This window comes from Molothrus aeneus, chromosome 2 (genome assembly GCF_037042795.1).
Source record: "Molothrus aeneus isolate 106 chromosome 2, BPBGC_Maene_1.0, whole genome shotgun sequence".
In the NCBI taxonomy this organism is placed as follows: Eukaryota; Metazoa; Chordata; class Aves; order Passeriformes; family Icteridae; genus Molothrus; species Molothrus aeneus.
Window position 1 is genome coordinate 75,604,776 of NC_089647.1, and position 19,349 is coordinate 75,624,124.

Here is a 19,349-nt window from a genome sequence, read left to right on the forward strand (position 1 = left end):
TTTGTCAAATGAAACATTTTGAACCTTAAAACAAGACTATGTTATTCAGAATATTTATTGATAACTGTAAAATAATGTATTATTCAAATATACATATAGAATTATTAACTTTCAGCACATCCTAATGTGCTGCTAAATGAAATCAAGGACACCTTGAGGTGAAAAATTATCTTGGTTATTCAAGTTGGTTTTCTCCTATTTGGATTCTCAACTGTCTTGATCTAAATCTCTAGAGGATGATTTACAAGTGTCACACACTCCAGATAACATTTAGTAATGAGAAAAAATCCAGCCTGACTTGGGCCTTTCTCATATGTACCCAGAGACTTCATGCATTAGCATTCACAAGATAACGGGAAAAACCTGAATGAGAACAATTTAGTCAGCTGCCAAAGGAGTGTGTGATAAAGTCTCAGCTAAGATTCCAGTAAGGCGATCAAGGTCGCTTCCTACAAGAGCAAGCAAAGAAAGTGAGGGCACTAGGCCTCTCCCATGTACTTCTTGGGGCTGAAGCTCACATTCATCAGGGGTTCAAAACCTCTTCTGTGCCTTCGGTGCTGGAAAAGCACAAGCAGCAGAACAAGCACAGCCAGAGCTATAAGTGCTCCTCCAATTGTGGATCCAACCATGACAGCCCATGCTTGGGTTTCGTCAAGGGAACCTGGAAATATGAAACAACTGAAGTGAGGACAGTACATAATTCAATTTTGCAAACTACACAAAAGACATAATAATTCCTACATGCTGATAATTACAATTACTTGCGCAGCTTAGTGACCTACTGGCCACAGGCAAAATTCGTAACACACCACATAACTGAGACACATACTAGAGCTGGAGATGCTTCCTGCCAGAGAAGGCTACAGCTGAATTTAAACTTCAACAATTTCTACAAATTTAAGTGTTGGGAATGGAAAAGATTAACATTGACAAGACAAAAAGACTGTTCTTCCATCTAATTTGGCCAAAATTATGAATGAACTAAGCAATTCTCTCTTGTGACATTTCAAGACAGCTGCTTCCAAGCTATTTTGGTCAACAGAAAACCCTCAAATTTTCTTAAAGACCACAAAGCAGCCTACTGTCAAACTTTTAACTGAAACCACTACTTAGTGTGCTTCTGCTGACCAGCTCCAGATTGCATCTGCTGATTTTGAACCACTTCTGAGGAACCATTATCTTCAAAGATAATATTGCTTATTCCTATAATAACATTGCTCCACTTGACTAAATGTTTGTGTTTTCATCTGTGCTTTCAGAAGTAAAAATTTCCTGCCCTCCTTTTCTGAAGAATGCTACATATACTGAGATGGCAATAATCACGTTTGAAGAAACAATCACCAAAAAAAAAAAAAATCTCTGAATAGGACTGCACACATTTAAAAGTTATCTAGATATATGGGTTAGAGGAGCCAGATGGCTAAGGGAGATGTCATACTGACTATAAAAGCAACTAAAAGTCTTGTGCCTCAATCTGCAGTCTTCAAAAAGGTCGAGTGCAATCATTACAAAAATTAGTAAATTCCCAAAATTGATTGCTTACTGCTTTATCACCTTTCAAATAAGAACCAGCAATGTATAAATATATGTTTATTTCCATTGTGATTACCTGAAGTACAATTAATAAGTTATTCTTTTGGCAGAAAGAGAAGGATTTGGATGTAGAAGCTGTATTGTCTGAACATAGGCCATGCAGACAGGGATAGATACACTCCTTCACAAAGAGCCAAAAATTTATTTAGGTGTGAGTCAGAAGCAACAGAGTCACAAGCCACCCATGTTACTCTCTGGGTGCCTCATGCCAAAGGGGCATCCACATTTGCAAAGCAGGAGAGGGGGACAGTAATACAAAGGGAGGAAAACTCCATAAGCTCCATAAGAGGGGAAGGGAAATGGCGATGCCCCAGAGAAAAGCACTGCAGAAGCAGCTAGCATGCCTCCACAAATCAGGGATCCCCTGCATGAATGCAGCCTGAGGGCAAGGGTTTCAATCTTTTGCAATCTATAGACCTTTAAACAGTCTCCACAGATTAAAAACAGAGATATATGGTAAGCATTTAGAAGAAATTCCTGCCCACACAGGTTAGATAAGCACCTTATGCCCTCAAAGTAATACTGAAATGGAGAAAGAAATTACTCAGATTTAATCTTTGGAAAAGCAGCTGAAGCATGGTTTTCACACAGATCTTACTCTTCTGCCTTTTACAAATATTTTAATATCTTGTTGCAAAATTTGGATTTTCTGCATAAATACTTTGCTTTTTTACTATTTTGTCTTTGTCTAATTTGTGTCAAGGGTAATTTCAAATTAATAGACAAACACTAAGGAACAGCCCAGCTATGGTCATGGAAAATCTTTAAAATTGGAGGTTTACAACAAAAAACACCTTTGGGTACATCTCTCCAGGTACCCAAATATTAATGTTGGGAAGTGAGCAGGTGAATAGACCTGTGTGTTTCGTGAAAGGTTCTGTCCTAGGGTGACGTTATGATGCTTGTATCCCCATTCATGTGTTCTGCTTATGCTGGATATTATGTTCTGTGCCTTCAAGACTGGCTCTGAAGAGTGAATGTCTTGTTTTGTTATCAGCCTGCTCCCGCATGGCTGGGGGGACACAGACAGGGCAGTACATAGTGCAGCTTTTGCATTTTGCTTGGCTTTTCGCTTCGCTCTTGCTCTTGCTTCTGCTTTGCTCCTGCTTTCCTCTTGCTTTTTGTTTCTGCTCATTAGTTAGTTTAGCTAAGCAGTCCGAATTTTTCCCTGGACTGTTTTTCCTTTCCCTTTTTTGGAACTACTCGAACCTGCTCCGGACTGCGACCTGGGAACACCGAGAGTTTGCACCTTGTGGCTGCAGCAGCTGCCCCAGCGCCGGAGGGACTGAGAACAGAGCGACCACCGCCAAGAGAGACTTTCTGAATCTGTCATCTCCTTCAGAGCGGTGAAAGAGTGTTGCCATCCGGTATTGTTCATGTTGTGTGCTGGGGGTGCTGTGCCTGTTAAATAAACAGGTTCTTTCCACTTCCCTCCAAGGAATCTTTCCCGAACCGATGGGAGGGAGGAGCCGTGTGGGTTTGCTTTCTGGAGGGGCCCCCCTTGGAGGCTTTCTCCCAAATTTGCCCTAAACCAGGACAGGTTCCTTATTTTATATATGCCTGTGCCATGGCAAATATGAGCTGCCTCATCACTTGGTCAGGAGCAGCATCCTGGGACATACCTGGCAGGTCGATGGCGTAGGTGTAGCCGAGCTGCTCCGCAGTTTGGAAGAGCTCGTCGTTGGTCACCGGGGGGAAAAAAGGGACCATGTTATACAGCCGGTTGTGCCCGATGGGAGCCAGCTCCTTGGGCCAAGCGTTGTCAGGGGGCTTGAAACGCTTCATCCACTCATCAAAGATGGCATCAGTAAAGGAGTGAAGAACCTGCAAATCCAGTCATGGGCACAAGCATTTATTAAGCTCTTTTGGAAATCAACCACCTTTAAAACATGCAACAAACACACAAGGTGGCTGGAGCTTTTGAAAGAGAGAGAAGAGGGTAATCTAGTTTATGGGATTCACAGAATAGGAAATCAGGAAATCTTATGAGAAGACTAAACCAATCTTCTGCATGGGACATTTTGCTTTATACACCCTTGTTGCTGCTTGTTCTCAATAAGACCTTTCACCAGACAGTTTAACACCAGCTTGTTGCAGTGTGATGCAATATCCTGTTTTAGCTATCCCAGTCCCTTTCCCAGGTGTGCCAATACCTTCTCCCTTCTCCTCCCCTTGCCTCCTGCTGAGAGCTGTCTGTCAATCTGGGCATTCCAGCAAGGCCGTCGTGTGATTGGCGAAGTTCAAAAGATGCCTCTCAGCCCTGGGGGGCATTGGGTTATCCAAGTGTCACCTGCCCCCTGAGCCTTCCCCCTCCTACCTGGTTGGTGACATACCTACCCCTTCCCTCCCCCTCTCCCTGGGCTTAAAAGACACAGGACCATGCGGTTTGTGGTTCTGTTGGAGCTATTGCAAGATTCAGAGATCTATGACCCTGGAATAAAGCTCTGGAATAAACCCTCCAGCGGAATCTGTCTCCTTTTCCCTTCACCATCACCTAAAGCCTTTCCACCAGAGGTTCCTGCATGCCTGGACCTGTTCCAAGCACCCAGCTGCTACATCCAGCCAGCCAAAGGTGTCTCTGAAGTGAAAACCATCTCAGTTGCTGCCTGTGGCCAAGCAGCAAGAGCCAGACGAGCCCAGGCACGTTCCATCCGGTAATATTGGGATGATATCTCAATATCAGCTGACATCAAATGGGCAGGTTAATCATCACAAGTAAGGAGCCACTGAGCTCATTCAGCTGAATGTGCCTTTCAACATTATTGTAATCCTTCTCATCTCTGAACAAGTATGGAAAGTTGCAGGAAAGTTGACTCCATCATGCTCATTCTAGAGCATGTGCCACCAGCTCCACATCTCCAGGTGCCCATGACTTTGATCAGGTGGGTTTGGAGATCTAAAATTAACTTACACAGGAAAGCTGTTTCAGACAACTATTACAAATGTCTGAAACTAATTTCTGATGTACTCATGTTTTTTTTAATTACAACCCTGGAAAAAACTTGGAAACTATCCTGTAAAAATAATATTTTGTACAAAATCACAGCATAGTGAAATGAATTTTTCTTCACTGTGTAAGAAAAAAACTAATGCAGGAATTAAATAATTATTAAGGAAACAATCTCAAGAACCACTATAAAAGTATGTGGACTAATTTCTCAAAAAAAAAGGTTGAAAACTTAAAAGTAAGAAAGAAATGTATCTACATAATATATAGGTATAATATGTAAAGAATTTTTATATGTAATGTAAACACTGTGGTTTAATCTAACAAAGAGGAGAATAAATTTGCATTCATTTACTAGGGGAGAAAGATGTATAAGCAGAGTTAACTACTGGCTTTTGCACAATGGCATTTGCACAATGGTGTTTGTGCTGCTCATGGCAGTGCAGCACTATTCCAATGCACCATTGAAATCATATTCTTTCTATTTCTTAAGATACCCTGACATTAGATGGATTTCCTTTTAGCTTGTAAAATTTAAAACAAAGAAACATACCACTCAATCTACTGCTTTAAAATAACTATCCCCAGTTTCACCTTACCTTGTTGCTGTAAAATAAGGTTTTGATGTTGTCTGATATAAGCCATTAGATTTAGATACCACCTAATGAAATTATTCAAGGCAGCATAACTTGGAATAGCAGCTCTTCTCCCTAGAATCTTATTTTATATTTTACAAATTACCCTGAGATCTTTTTTCTTTTTAATTCAACATTTATGCAGGTGTGGCAGTGTTCAATAAAAGATAAAGGGTTCCTCCTTTTCTATTTAAAGAACTATTTCTTAGGGAATTCACTTTTCTTGTTCTGCAAATCTCTTGTGAGAAAGGTGCCTTTGAGCCTCAGTTATTGTCAATCACGCTGGGGGTAAAAGACATACCACAAAGATGGGATCATTGGCAGCTGCATGAGGGAGAGCACTGGTCCCATTCAGGAAAGAGTGAACCAAGTTATGAAGGCTCAGCATCGGCGAGTCAAGGGCTCCATCTGGTTTATCAAAACCCTCCAGCGCATTCCTGCGGATGGGTAAAAGCACCATCAAGTAACCACATTTTGCTGACAAATGTGCTCATAAAGAAAACCAGTGACCGAGCCAGCTCTAGAAGAGCCAAAGAACAAACCTGAAACTGAAACTGGAATTGCGGAAAAAGGGGGGTCTGTCGAACTCCTGCAGGGAAAGGCACCTCCTGACATCTTCCACAGTGGGGAGCTGCTCACTGGAGCCGCGGGGCGGCCTCCGCCGCAGGGGCCCCTCGTCAGTGCCATTGCACAGCGTGACCAGGCGGTTGTAGTCATCCAAACTGAGTGTGGAACAGGCAGAAGCACAAATCAGAAGAAGGTGAGCACTTGTTTGTTGGCTTTTTCTCATGCAGTACAAAGAAGTCTCTGCTATACATGCGAGAGAGCAGTGGTTTGGGATGGACACCTCCTGGAGCAGCTCAGTTCACCTCCCACAGCCTGGGAGATGAATTTATTTCACAATTGTCACTATGACATGGCTTTCTGTGGCCCTACATCCTCTGTGGACCATCAGTCATTTAGACCAAGATTTTCCAGGTTCATTGTCCACAGAGAGAGGATGCTTTAGAAAAAGCAAGCACAACTCCGATCGTGCCTTGTACCCTCCCAAGGGCTTCGGAAGAAGTTTTTGTCAGGTAATGTAAAACAGAGTCTTCAATTTTGAATTGACAAACTTTCACTCCTGATTATAAACTAATTTTTTTTAACTCTTAACAAAAAGGGAAAAAATTGTGGGAAATATGAGCTCAGAAAATGCAAGAAATTATAGAAAACAGATTCGCACTTGCCATCCCTCATCCACTTTAGAAGACAAGCAAGAGCAATGCATTGCATCCTCTTTTTTCAGGGCCTTCCAGGACAACCTGCTGGTGCAGGGGTTACCCAGTAACTAATGGGGAGTAAATCCCTTATACCAGGGAGAGAAAGAGAGAGGAAGAAAAACAGTGTAACACTGGTGAAACAAAAAAATCTGCTCTATTCAATGTGAAATTAAACAGCATTTTCAGAAACTTTTGAACAAAAGCTCTTCTCAGTTTAACCTTGGTGAGACCAAAGTTTAGTCACTTCAAGTTTTCAAGGAAAAATCCAAAGCCCTATCTATCTTTGAGGAAAAAGTAGGGGAAAGACTTAAATCTAGCTGGTGCCTAAAGCTGGAATTTCAAATATCTCTTTAGGTATCCAGAAAAAAAGACTATTTTGAAAAACCCTGAGCTTTTAGTACCTCTGTCTGACTAACTGCACACGGCCCCTGAGCTGAGAGAAGAATGATGTATGAGTATTGTAACCAACAGTATTTTATGTCACAGCACCCTGATCCTGCATCTGAATCCCCTGTCAAAGCCCTGCTCTCACACAAGTCAGCACATTCCCACAGGGAGCTGGCAGCAAGCTCCTGGCTGGCTCTGTGCTGTTTTTCATGTGAAATCTCAGATATTTCAAAGTCAATCCCCAAACTGCATTAAATATATCAGGGTTAAAGCCTCATCCAAAACAAGGTAGCAGACTTTGCAGCCTATCTCTAGCTTCCTGTATGCCAGAACAATTTTGTTTTTCTGCTGCTGAGATCAGTTGGGTGTATGTTATAGAGAAACAACACACAGGCATTTCTTTTTTAGAAAGATACTTGCCAATTGGGAAACTCTTCAGACTCTGGCAGCCATAAATTGGCTAAATCAAAAATCCTGTACTAGAAGAGTCATCTTTAAAAAATACACTTCCACAATATGAGAAAGTTTACACAGAACCATCTACACATAAACTGATGGCAATTTCCAGTTTTAAAGAAGATGGTCTTGGCTCCTTTCCTGCCACTCACTCAAACAGAGAGAGAGCAGCCCATGCTGTCGATGCTGAATGACAGCAAGGTTTTGTCCACATGTGAGCTTGCCCTGGGTGCCCTCCTACCTGTTACAAACTACTTGCCACCGGGAGAACCTGGAGCTCAGGTTGATCAGGCCGGGGTCGTCGGGCCGGGATGCCCCGAAGAGCTGGTCCGTGCAGATGTCACACTCGCTCCTGCCCGTGGCAAAGTTCCAGTAGGGCAGCGCAAAGGACTCGTTGCCCATCAGGCGCTGCAATGGACAGAAATGCGTTAGTTGGGAATCAGCTCCAAAGGGAAGAGAAAGAAAGGGACTCCTTCAAGCTCTTTGACTGGACATTTCACTGAATATTCAGCTTTTCATTCTGCATTTCAACTACCTGCGTTTCACAGTGTCGCTCCAACTCCTTCCAAAAGATTGTGGCATTAAATCAATCTAAGCAAAGACACTATCACTAGTTTCCCTACTGTGAGACTGCACTTCTTTTGGCCATGTTAGGCTTTCTGCCAACTCAGAGACCAGGCAGGAGAGCAGGAGCAGAAATGAATTGAGCCTTGAGCAAGAGGCTTTGAGTGATGTAAGTGGGTAATGGGTAAAATTGTGCGTGTGGTTGGCTTTCGTTCCAGAAAACTGGCCCTGGGGAGGAATCTGAACTTCTCTTAATAGGGGAGTACAGTGCATTTGATTGTGCTTGCTTGCCAGATACAATTTCACACTAGCAAGATCCTGCAGCTATTTTGATAAGCAACCGTTTTCATTAGAGATCTGTAAGGCTGAAATACAGCAACACTGCCAATATAGAAGTCATGCAAATGGAAATGAGTCTATGTTTCTGCAACTGACTCTCGGGCATGTTAACATATATTTGTTTAAAAGGCATATTGCTAAATATATGTATGTATTAAATGTACAATATGTCATATTTAAAGGGAGTAATATTTAGAGCTGGTTTCATAGGAACAGCATCTTCAACATCAGCCAACAATATCTGCTACCAAGTTTTACGTGAACGTGTAGTTCAATTTTACTAATAAATACAATTACTTCACAACTTCTATCCTCTGTTGTGGAGATAAAGGGAAAAAATCTCCAATATAACACATCACTGTTCATGGTGAGAAACCATTCAGTCCTCAGCACTCAAAAAGCACTAATTTAACTTAAAACAAAAAAAATTATCAATGAGCAAATACTCCTGGGAGTCTGGGTGGGAAAATGTCCTAGGAGGTAGCTTACCCTTGGCTGGCTCAACAAAGTGACAGAGAAAAGGAAGAAGCTGTGCAAGGAAAAGAAAAGGCTGCTCAACTAACCTGCAGTTCCCTCTCCAGCCACAGCAAGTGGTACCTATGCCAAGTAACAAAGGCAGGTCCTTGGTGGGAGAAATCAATACCTTTGAAGGGGCGGCCGGGACCTACAAAGGGAAGACAAAACAAGCATTTAGGCATCAAACAAGGCTGGAGAGAAAGACAGCACTTCCTTCCAGCTTGGAGTGGAGTTAAACAAGAACCTTCAGCTCTGCATCTTTAAAAAGAGAGAACACATCAGAAGCTACTTGGAACATAAGCTTACTTGGGACAAGTGAAACAAACTCCTCTGTGAATATTTGCTTCAATGCTTATCAAAATTTCACATTCCCTAAAAAGCTGGATATTGTGAAGATTTCTTCTTACTTTGGTGGATTTTGATTTTTAAAAGCCATTGTACTTTCTAAAACCCTATCTCCTTGCTAATAGGTGCATTACCTCATTCTCTTGCTCAGCTGCAAGACTTACACCATGCAAGACCTACACCATGTATCTACCAAGAGAACCCCAGCATTTTCCATGCCAATAGTAATCCAGAATCCTTTGCCAAATTTCTTCAAATTCTGCTTGTTATTTCTTGCATAGTGCTTTTGCTGGGTGAGAGGTGAGAGGCTTCAAACCACATATGGATTTCTTTATCACTGTAGAAACCTTCAACCCAAATATGCATTTATTTACTATTGCAGTAGCACTAGAAGTTTCCCCTTTCCGCATCTCTGTCCTGTCTCCTGAAGAACCTTTGCTCTTGCTAGGCCAGAGGCTGCTTCCTTCAGCCCTGCAAAAGGGAGCTGTGTCAGAAGGGCAAACTGAATGATACCCACTGCAGAGCAGCAGTCACCCTCCAGCAAGGAGATAAATATGGGCTGTTCAGCTCACACATGGGGCTGCCAGGTACAAAAGCCATACTGGTTGGTGCACCTCCTACAGGCAGGCTTTGTGAAATGGGGCTGGTATAGGTACTTCTGTCTAGAAAAGCAATGAGGCCAAGGAATCTGAATTTGGGAGCAAGCATGGGGTTAGATACCCAAACCTCTAAGCTAGGTTTTAAAGGTGACTGTGGTTAGTCAGGCAAATCCCACCCTTGGTGGGGACTTGGTGACTTGCTGAAAGCCACTGAAAGCATTAGCACTCTGGTCCCAAATATCTCTGCATGGCCTGTGCCTTCACCACTGCAGACCCCCTTTCCTACCTTGTCCTATGGACTGGGAACATCTTTTTGAAGTCAGTCACTGCCAGACCACACTTCAGTTCACTCAAGTGAAGACTCTGCATTGCTCCCTGTCAGACTGAAGATGCACCAGGAGTGCAACTGATGTGCTCCAGCAGCCAGGGGGTGTGGGGAGCAGACCATGGCAGGTCCAAAGGACATCTCCCTTGAGTACTGATGGCCACCAGCTTCTCACCACCCACTGTTTCACTCCACAGTTCTGTGCCTGCTACTGGGACCCTTGTCCAGCAGTGGCATTTTCACCCTTTTCTTTACCTGCAGAGCCCATTGGAAAAGAAAAGCACTCACCCAAGAGCGTGTCTCTGACTGAGTAGTAATGAAGCCAAACAAAGTAGTTATAGATACTGCAGTTGGCAATCTGTGGTTCATCTCCACGTGGACCAAGCAGACTTCTCCAGTGCTGAGTCGCAATGACATAGTCCGGGTGAATGGTTGTCTTGGCACGGTCTAGAGCATCAAAGAACTGCTCTCTCTCCTCTGCTGTCAGGGAGTGGATGTCCTTCCTGACAACTGCTGGCTTCCTCCTGTTGCATTCGGGGCCGGTCCAGCCAAACTTGCATTCACCACAGTTGTACCCACCAAAGTTTCCTGGATCGAGAGGGAACAATCAGTCATGACATTTAGAATCAGAGAAAACTAACAGTGCAAGGTAGAAGAATGAAGAATTAGTGCTCTTCTTCCCCAGAGATGCCAGTTCCTGGAAAGGACAGCAGCTGAGCAGACTTGCAGCTTTGCCAATTGACTAACCAGAAGGATGACTGGCTCGATTCCCAGAGCCACAGCAGGGCCAAGAATCACAGTCAGCCAGTTGGGGAAGTGCTGGGTAATGGGCTTGATGCCCTGAGGTGCTCAGAGCTCTGCAAAGCCCTCAGGCACGTGAGGACTCTCGCTGAACAGAGAGCTGAGCAATTGAGGTTAAGCCTGTGATGAAGTGTTTTGCTCGACTGGCTCTCAAGTACTCCTCTACTCCCAGGATCAAACCCAAAACAGGGTCAGTTCACATGGATCCTTAAGCACAGAAAAAAATCCCTAAACAAAACAGTTCTCTTAAGAACAAAACTTATGTGAAGCTAGTGCCTCTTAACAGTGTATCTGGGGCCCAACACGAACCAAGAAAAGCGCCAGGGTTGCTGCTGGTCACACTTTAAGCATTATTAAATAGTGCTGCAATAACAGCCTGTGAAGCACTGCAGTACTGTCATTCCCTGCTGGCATCACTCCTAAGGCAAGTAATCAGGTCTGCTCTAGGATATTAGCTCAGACTCTCTGATGAGATGGGAGAGCCCAGGAAAGCAGAGCTTGCTTTAAGTTTGGCCTCTTGCATGCTGTGGCAGACAGCTAGCAGCAGCAGAAAGGCCCTACTGGATCTTGCTCCCCTGTTTCTGGGGGTGCCAGGGAACGACCAGCCATTCCCACAGTACACACCTACCCCCTGCCCGTGTGCTGGCAGGCTGCAGCAATGTGGGACACAGAGCAATGCTGCCAGGGATGGGGGGAGCAGATGGCAACAGGGTTCCTCTGGGATCTCCACACTGCTATCAAAAATCTCCACTGACTCCTTAACCTGTTCTCAACCTCCCCTCCAACTCCCCACACATTCATTCCACAACAACCATGACAACTGCTTTCCAAAATGCCACAGAATCTCACTGCTCATCACACATACTGGTCCTGGACTAACATGGGATGAGGAAGTATCTTATGAAATGTTCCCAGATGGGCAGATGTCCCCAGGCCGTAGGCTTGAGCCTATGACCAGAACAACAATTAACATTAAAGCAAGATTTCAGATTGTTGGGGGCTACAGGGCTTATTACCAAATTCAAGGTTACAAGGGCTGTTACCAACACGGCTCTGGAGCTTATGTCTAACTTTTAGGGTAAGAGCTGCTGAAATGTAAACATCTGTGGCAGACTCCTGTGAGACCTGCCAAGAATATGTAGGGACTCTTACTGCAGAGTTTGGACCAAGTGTAGGTTGGTTATGGTTGCTTCAGAGCCCCTGAGATCTCTAAGTTTACATGTTGTCTTCAGAGCCCCTGAGATCTCTAAGTTTACATGTCGTCATGAAGCTGAGGATCAGTGCTCAGTTTAGGGACCACAAGTATGAAGGATTCAATGAGGTTTTGGATCATGCACATCCCAATGGCATCCCATGAGGGCAATTTCCAGATATATGGCTTACATTTTGTCATGAAGCAAGTAGAAGCAGCTGGGTTCAGCTGCTATATTCCAGCTATGAGGGAAGGCACTAAAATCCAGGTGTCTGTACTGGCTAAAGGGGATGAAGACATACACCAGGAGAAGCAAGTAGGTTATAGTTGTGTGGATTGTGTGGATTGTATGGATTGATGGGGGGGGGGGGGGGGACAGTGAACAGATTTATTTGATAACAGTATCCTCAGGGTCCCATCAGAACAGCACAATTACTGTTATCAATTCAGTGTACTCCTCCATCTGTGTCTTGTTCATTCTTCATGACTCAGCCTAGCTATTAGGGCCCATCACATACTCCAGCCTGAACTGACCAGATGACAAATATCAAGAATATATTGCAACATTGCTGAATTAGGCCATGTATACTGCTCAAGTTTCAGTCATGGACCATGAACTTCTAGAACGCACCTGTTGACCCCTCACACTTGGGTACAATTCAATCCTTAAGAGAAGGAGGAAAAAGCAGGAATTAACCATGAAAAGATCTGCCAACAACCTCTTTGGAGACTGGCAGTTATTCCTCCAGTCATTTGAGGGACCCCTCTAGTCACAATGCTGGATAAGCAACACATTGAAATACATCACTAACAGAACTAGAGGCAGTGCAGGACCAGGTCTGTGCTGTATGGGTTGGTACCAGAACAAGACACTCTCAGTCACTTGTTGAGGCTCTGATGGTGCCTATTCCTCTTTCAGGAAGGGCCCTTTGAATCTGCAGGTCTTGATGCCTGAAATAATTTTATTAGACAATATCTATATTTTAGGTATACTCTATGCACCTCCTCAGGCTCTGAGAAGAAATTTGCAAAGGCCTGAAATCATGAGTTATCTTCATGGAAAGAAAGATTTTTTCCAACTCTATCTGGAGCCAGGTGGACCAATGACTTGTCACCTGTTTCCCTTGGGCAGGTGCTAATTATATCCAATTGCTCTGCAGGATTTTCTCCCTTAACCATCCTATAGATGAAGGAATTCCATCACTTCCCTAATCACTTTTCAATGGGACATGAGCTTTTACTGAGTGAGGAGGACTGCAGTGGAGACTTGCAAACAGGAGACAATTTCCAGGCAAAGTGATATTTCACACTGCAATATCTCTGCCAATTGTGTCAAACATTTTTGTCATTTTGGTCTATTTGGCAACGTTCCATTGTCAGAAACACACAAAACCACAAAACTTCATTATATTAAAACTTGCTTTTTGTCATTTTCTTTCAACATGCTCCATGCATCACAGGACTGCTGCTATGCAGCAGCTAAAATGGCAAGAAAATGATGGAGGTCTGTGGGATTTCCCATAATTCAAAGAGAAATTACTGCAGTGATCAGACCCAGCTTTTTTTATGACCCACCCAAACCACTTTTTCAACATTTGTTTCTAAAGCACTCTACCAGGCCACTGAACTGGAAATTATGCATTACTGTTTCCAGAAAGTTCATTTACTGTCATGTGCACTTCCCACATGACAGCATTGTGAAATGCTGGTCTCTTACAGCTTAACTTCCCTGTCTGCTATGCTAGTGATGGTGGACTTCAATGGTACAGCTCTATGAGAGCAGGAAAAATAACCTCCTGATAGCAGGATATAGTGCACAGTAGATATTTTCAGTAAGGCAGTGAGACCCTTTCAAGATCCTTTTGCACACAGGAACCCTAGGAACATGCAAGGATTCATGCCTTAGCATCTTTTCACCTTCAGTGATTAACACATTGGAACTCAGTGCACAACCCTCCTGAGGCTCTGCCAGGGACAACAGAGATTCTTATCATCTCTTGTGGTTTCCAGAGAATATAGTCTGGGAGGTCATTCTGGTACACAGGAAGGAGATCATATCACTATTGGATGATCCCAGCTTGTTCCACTGTTTCCAGGAATGTCCACTGTCAAAATATCATCTGTGTATTCTCCATTAACCCTTATGTCTGGAGATGGGATCACATGCCTGGGGAGCTGCCTTCTTCTGCACCCAATCTCAGAAACACTAAACTACTTCTCCCAGTGGGTCAATCCATGGGCATGGTACTGAGAAAAAAAAAATACTTATGACCTGACACTCGCTATGTGCTCTCATACACATCACTGTTGCATGCTAACACCAGTCATCACACACCACTGTAGCTGCTTCTCAAGCCTGGGGGTTGCCTGAACTCATGGATTTTCTCCCTCTTAGTGGCCATAACATGTGGGTGGCCTTCAGTCACCAAGCACAACACAAATTAATAACTCCATCAACTTAGTGTAATTTTTTTCAGTAAAAATGCACCCACTCAACACTTGCCATCTTCTGCCTTGTTTTAGTTCACCAAGATGACACCCAGGCAGCTGCCATGCCTCTTCTTTCTATAGAGACCAGTTTTAATGCCATCATTTATGGGATGGGGAGAAAGGACTCCCTTTCAGATTTCTTTAGCTATTGCATTAAAACAGGAGTTACATTAGATTTGAAACACCTGCATACTGCAATTTCTTAAGGCTGGGATCAGGACTGCTAACATGTGGGACAAATGGTTAGCTCTTCTCTCTTTTCTAGTTCTTCATTTGGACACCCTCACAGGCTGTAGGATGTGGAAGATCTGTACCTACACTGGATTTAATAGGGTCATCAAGGTATGGCTATAATTTAGTATTACCCTACAGGCAAATTACCCTACAACAAACAAATTAAATGTATTTTATAATCACTTCAAAAGCCCAGTTTTTACCTCATGGGGTAGCCATCATACCAGCTACATGGCATTACTGATAATTTGATTACAGCTAAAGAACAGATGTTAAATCATCTGTCCCCCGCTTGAATATATTGCACAGGAATTCAAAAGGATTTTATTTTTTGTCTCAAAAAACTTCTATTAAAAAACAGAGTAATGTTCAGCACATGCCCATATGTAAACCTTAGAAAGTGGAAGCAGAAAAAAAGAATTATAATTATGTTTAATTCCTCAGTGAACTCAAACTACGTCATTGTTTAATCACAGTCACAATCTGTACTAGCCACCACATGACTTACTGCAGTGGTTTTTCACAATAGTCTTCTGTACTGAGTTTTTAAAACGCTATACCAGATCTGCATATCTATCTACTGCTACCCCAGCAGTACAATGTTATCGATTAGAACACAAAATAGCATTTAATTCACAAGTCTTCTAAAATAGTTTTCTTCTAAACTAACTATCTCACTGAAACACTGCTTTGTTGTGTAAACAACTACAAGTCCCAATATTCAAGGTTGGACTCACATATCCATCACTTGGTCTAATTCAACGCGTACACCTTCTTGAAAACAAATTAGCATATTCCCCTTCACACATACTGCACACTGTCAGGATCTGTCAGGTCGTTTCAGTTTAAGAATTATATAAATTGAATAACATGAGGGGCACCCAAACCAATTGTAGAACACATTCAATGTATTCAAAACTGAAATTAGTCAAGAACTAAAAACTCTTTGCTACCTTCCAACTACGTTCATGCCATAACCCCATATTTTTTTACAGAGATTATATTTTTGCTGCAACAACACATTGAAGGAAATGTGAAGCATCCTGACAACAAACCTGCAATTGCTTGTTGACCACGGCCCAGGGCACAAAAAGTGGGAAGCAAAGCTGGAGCTTTCTTTTGTTCTAATCCTGTTCTATTTGTCCTCAATTAAAGAAAAACTCATGCATATTTTCTGCTGAAGCCTAAAAATGAGGGGGAAAATCTGATCCCATTAGAGCCATTCATCCATATTTGTGTTTGGGGTTTTCTTTTTTCTTTTTGGCTTGTTAAGCTGTTTGGGAGGAAGGGGGGTTCCATAAATATTCAGTACCCAGACCTGGATAAATTTGATGTTAAGGTATTTTTCCTCAGTGAACGGCTTCTACAAATGGAAACATTTTCTGTTTCTTTTCTCCATAGATACTAAGATTTTAGCAAAAAGCAAAATTTATTGTGAAAACTCCAGAATCCCACCATTGGAAACTCTCAGCCCCTGTCCCTCACCATTCCTCCAGTTTCCTTACCATATAGCCATCAGCTATGTGACAAGTTCAGTTGGCACTGTCTAACCAAATAATCAGCTACATGGTTGTTGGATTTCCCACAGCTTATCATTCTAAACTATAAAGATGGAACACAAGAGTTTATATTGTTTAGTTCATATTGTTTATAAAGTGCTAGAAAGAGGGTAGGGTTGGTAGGGTTGGAGTCTGCACAATCCAGGAACTATTCCAGGCAGGCAGTTTGCAGCTTGGAAAATAAGACACGGTAATAGCAGAGATGTGTGCTGTTCCATGTCCCTTTGAATGGGCATATTTAATTTCTATTACCCCGTGTTATCTAGCATTATGTTACACAGGTAGCATAGCTCTGGATGCCTAATAAATACCACATGTCATGCCACTTACAGCTGGTGTGCTGTAAGACAGCCACCAGTGTATTAAACCAAGTGGAAAAGAAACACAAAAAACCCCTATTAGACAAGGAGACACAATCACCAGCATTGTAAAAGTATCAGATCTAATTCAAATCCCCGTGAACTTCTTAGCATTCTCCCAGAAATGGTTTTGTGTACAGCATCAAGCAGAGTACAGCCCAGGAAAACTTTATGAAAATCATGCTTAAGGATACATTTCTCTTACTGTTTTATCACTGGTATATTTAGATTTTAAAAAAACTGCAAGGAGAAAGAGGAATCCAAGGGATTTGAGGAGCCAAGGGGAGCAGCCAGCTCAGAAGAAGCAAAGCTGAAGGAAAGGACACTACATTCTGCTCACATAACTTGGAATCCAGTCCTGCAAATATCAAATACCAGTGCTTATCTCTACATGGACAAGCAAATTGATGTCTGCCTGTGCAGGGCATGTCTGTCTCTGCTGCTCTTCAATTTTCTCCCAGGTTTTGATGCTCTAATGGCTTCAACTACGTAAATATTGGTGCATGCCAATGTGCCCCAGCGTTCTTGTGACCCAGGATCTGTGTCTGTACGTGACACCTTAATTAAGTTTTGGAAGTATATAAGAACCTTTAAGAAAAAAAATGTGCATCCAGTTTCTTTTTTTTTTGCAAACCATTCTTGAAAAGTCCTCTCGTACAAGCATTTGAAATCCAGTCAAAGAAAGAGATAAAAATTGATGTATACTATTAAGTCTACTGTTATTGTTTTGAGGAGTTTTGCTAACACCTTGTATCCATTTAAGTCATCTGCCACTACCTCTCTGTTTCCAGTTGATAACTGCACTGGAAAATTTAACCTCTTCAGCTGAAATTCTGTGCAGTGCTGCCCTTCCCAGATTGAAAAATTGGGCTTTCTTGGTAGTGTGAGCCAAACTATACATTTTAGACAAAACAGTGCAGCTCATTCTAAGGATCAGGCTGATGCAAAGCCTTTATTCTTCTCATGTTAAAAAACTCAAACAAATTGATATTTTCAACAAGAAATTCCAGGTTTCATTTGAAATGTGCCTCAAAAGTGACTTCAGTGCCTGGGATGTGCCTTTTGTCCTACTAGTGGTGCCATCTCCTGCCAGCCCTGCACAGAATTCTGGGCTGAGGCTGCAGTTCCTGCTCATTTTACCCCCCCTTCAGCCAGGGCTGTTGCTGAGAAAGGGTCCTGTCACCTTATTGTGCCCTGAGCTCACCTTCCTGCTCACTGCCTCCTGCCAGCATTAGGGAATTGGTTTCATTAGAACCTTATCCCTTTGGCCAGGGTGGCCTTCAAGCACATCTCCTCCTAGATCCGTTTCACCTCCAGCACTCAAACCCAGGAGCTTGTGTAAGTCACAGTGAGAAGCAGCAGCTGGAGATGAGGAGGAAAAGGATGGAATGGCCTCTTTGGTTGTTGTACTGACACATTTTGGATCAGTGTAAGACATAAATTTAGTTAACAAACTGGGAAACACCCTGGCCTGACATGGGGAGACTTTTAGTGCACAGGGCTATGTCATGCTGCAAAGTACTTGTCCATGAGGAATAAATCTTCAAACAATGCATGCTGATCCAGGTGCACTGTGAGTAGCAGTGATAGAGGTTTGAAAGTAGCACTGAAGGGTCCAAAACCCTGTGGAGAAAGGGGATTGCTGGCTACAGGGACAACTCCATGGGCAAAGAGAAAAACACAAAAAGTTCACATGAGAGAAAACACTTCTTTGACCCTGATGCTCTGAAGAACTACTAACAGTATCATGAAAATGGAAGAACTTTTCAGATAATAGTAATATTTGAAGCCTTCTTGCTGCCTTATACCACCAGGAATGTCTCTGGCCTTTGGAGCAAGGTTAGCAGGCCCCTCCAGCCCCATCCCCTCCCCCCAGCACCCATCTCACCTGTGCAGTGACAGCTGCGGTTGAAGAACTTGAGGGGCCACCGTTCACGGTCATCCACATTTTGGAGAGTGTAGGGGCCACTCCAGGGCTGAGTGTCTGCCTGCACCCCCTCACACTGTCCCCTGCCCTGCAGGGACCCGCAGATATTGCCTGGCTCTGTCCCCAAGGGCGGGCAGCAGCGTTTCAGGCGAAGGGCTTCCACCGTCATGCAGGCACGGGGAAACTGTGCCTGTGCCTGTGGGGGACAGCAGCAGCTCAGGTAGCCCAGCCCAGCCCAGAAAAGCCACCTCAGGGCTCCCATTACTGCTGAGTGCAGGCTGTGCCTCCCTGCTGGACCTGACTGCAAAGAGCAGGGAGATGTGCACTGTGGGACAACCTGGCCTCACCACAGCTCCATGCCCCAGCCAACCAGGATAATAACCCTTGCTGCTGAGGATGCTGGTGCTGGGTGTTTGTTTAATCCCAGCCTCTAATTGCCTCAAATGCAGCTCAAAAAACGGGTGCTTTGACTCTGTGGTGCCTGCCCAGCAGCCACTGCTTTGAGCAGGGTTTATATAGAGGTTGGGAGAAGCCCTCATTAGAGGGATTAGCACGGCACAAATCCTCGTGTTTTGCACATGACATCAAGGGCAGAAAAGATGCCAGTGTGAAAGCAAGGTTCTGGCAGCTTGTCAGGAGAGTGAATGCCTCAGATTCATTTCTCCAAGTCTTTTATGAGCTTTGAGAAATTGATGGTCTTGTTTTAGCTGAGGTGGCTGGAGAAACACATTTATTCTTTTAATCAAAACCCAGTAAACAGATGATAAATAAAAGAGGAAACCTCTTCTCTTTTAGTTCATTCACTGCAAGATAATACTT

General features: G+C 43.3%; 1 protein-coding gene across 1 annotated transcript; it reads right to left on the reverse strand.

Moving 5' to 3' along the window:
* Positions 1-341: 341 nt before the first annotated feature.
* On the reverse strand, positions 342-18,792 carry DCT (dopachrome tautomerase). Its single transcript, XM_066571530.1, has 8 exons — positions 18,492-18,792; positions 10,257-10,556; positions 8,747-8,847; positions 7,522-7,688; positions 5,718-5,897; positions 5,477-5,612; positions 3,216-3,417; positions 342-661 (listed from the first exon to the last, which is right to left on the reverse strand). The coding sequence occupies exons 1-8, from the start codon at positions 18,790-18,792 to the stop codon at positions 480-482; spliced, it is 1,569 nt and encodes a 522-aa protein (XP_066427627.1). The 3' UTR covers positions 342-479.
* Between the last annotated feature and the right edge of the window lie 557 nt (positions 18,793-19,349).

What these genes read in the sequence shown, in the direction of transcription:
- DCT (XM_066571530.1), bottom strand. Translation starts at nt 18,792, where the DNA reads ATGGGAGCCCTGAGGTGGCTTTTCTGGGCTGGGCTGGGCTACCTGAGC. An exon ending in GGCTGGAGAGGGAACTGCAG is followed by an intron (nt 7,689 to 8,746) that starts GTTAGTTGAGCA and finishes TGTCCATTGCAG; the next exon opens with CGCCTGATGGGCAACGAGTC. An exon ending in TGGCAAGTAGTTTGTAACAG is followed by an intron (nt 5,898 to 7,521) that starts GTAGGAGGGCAC and finishes TTCCACACTCAG; the next exon opens with TTTGGATGACTACAACCGCC.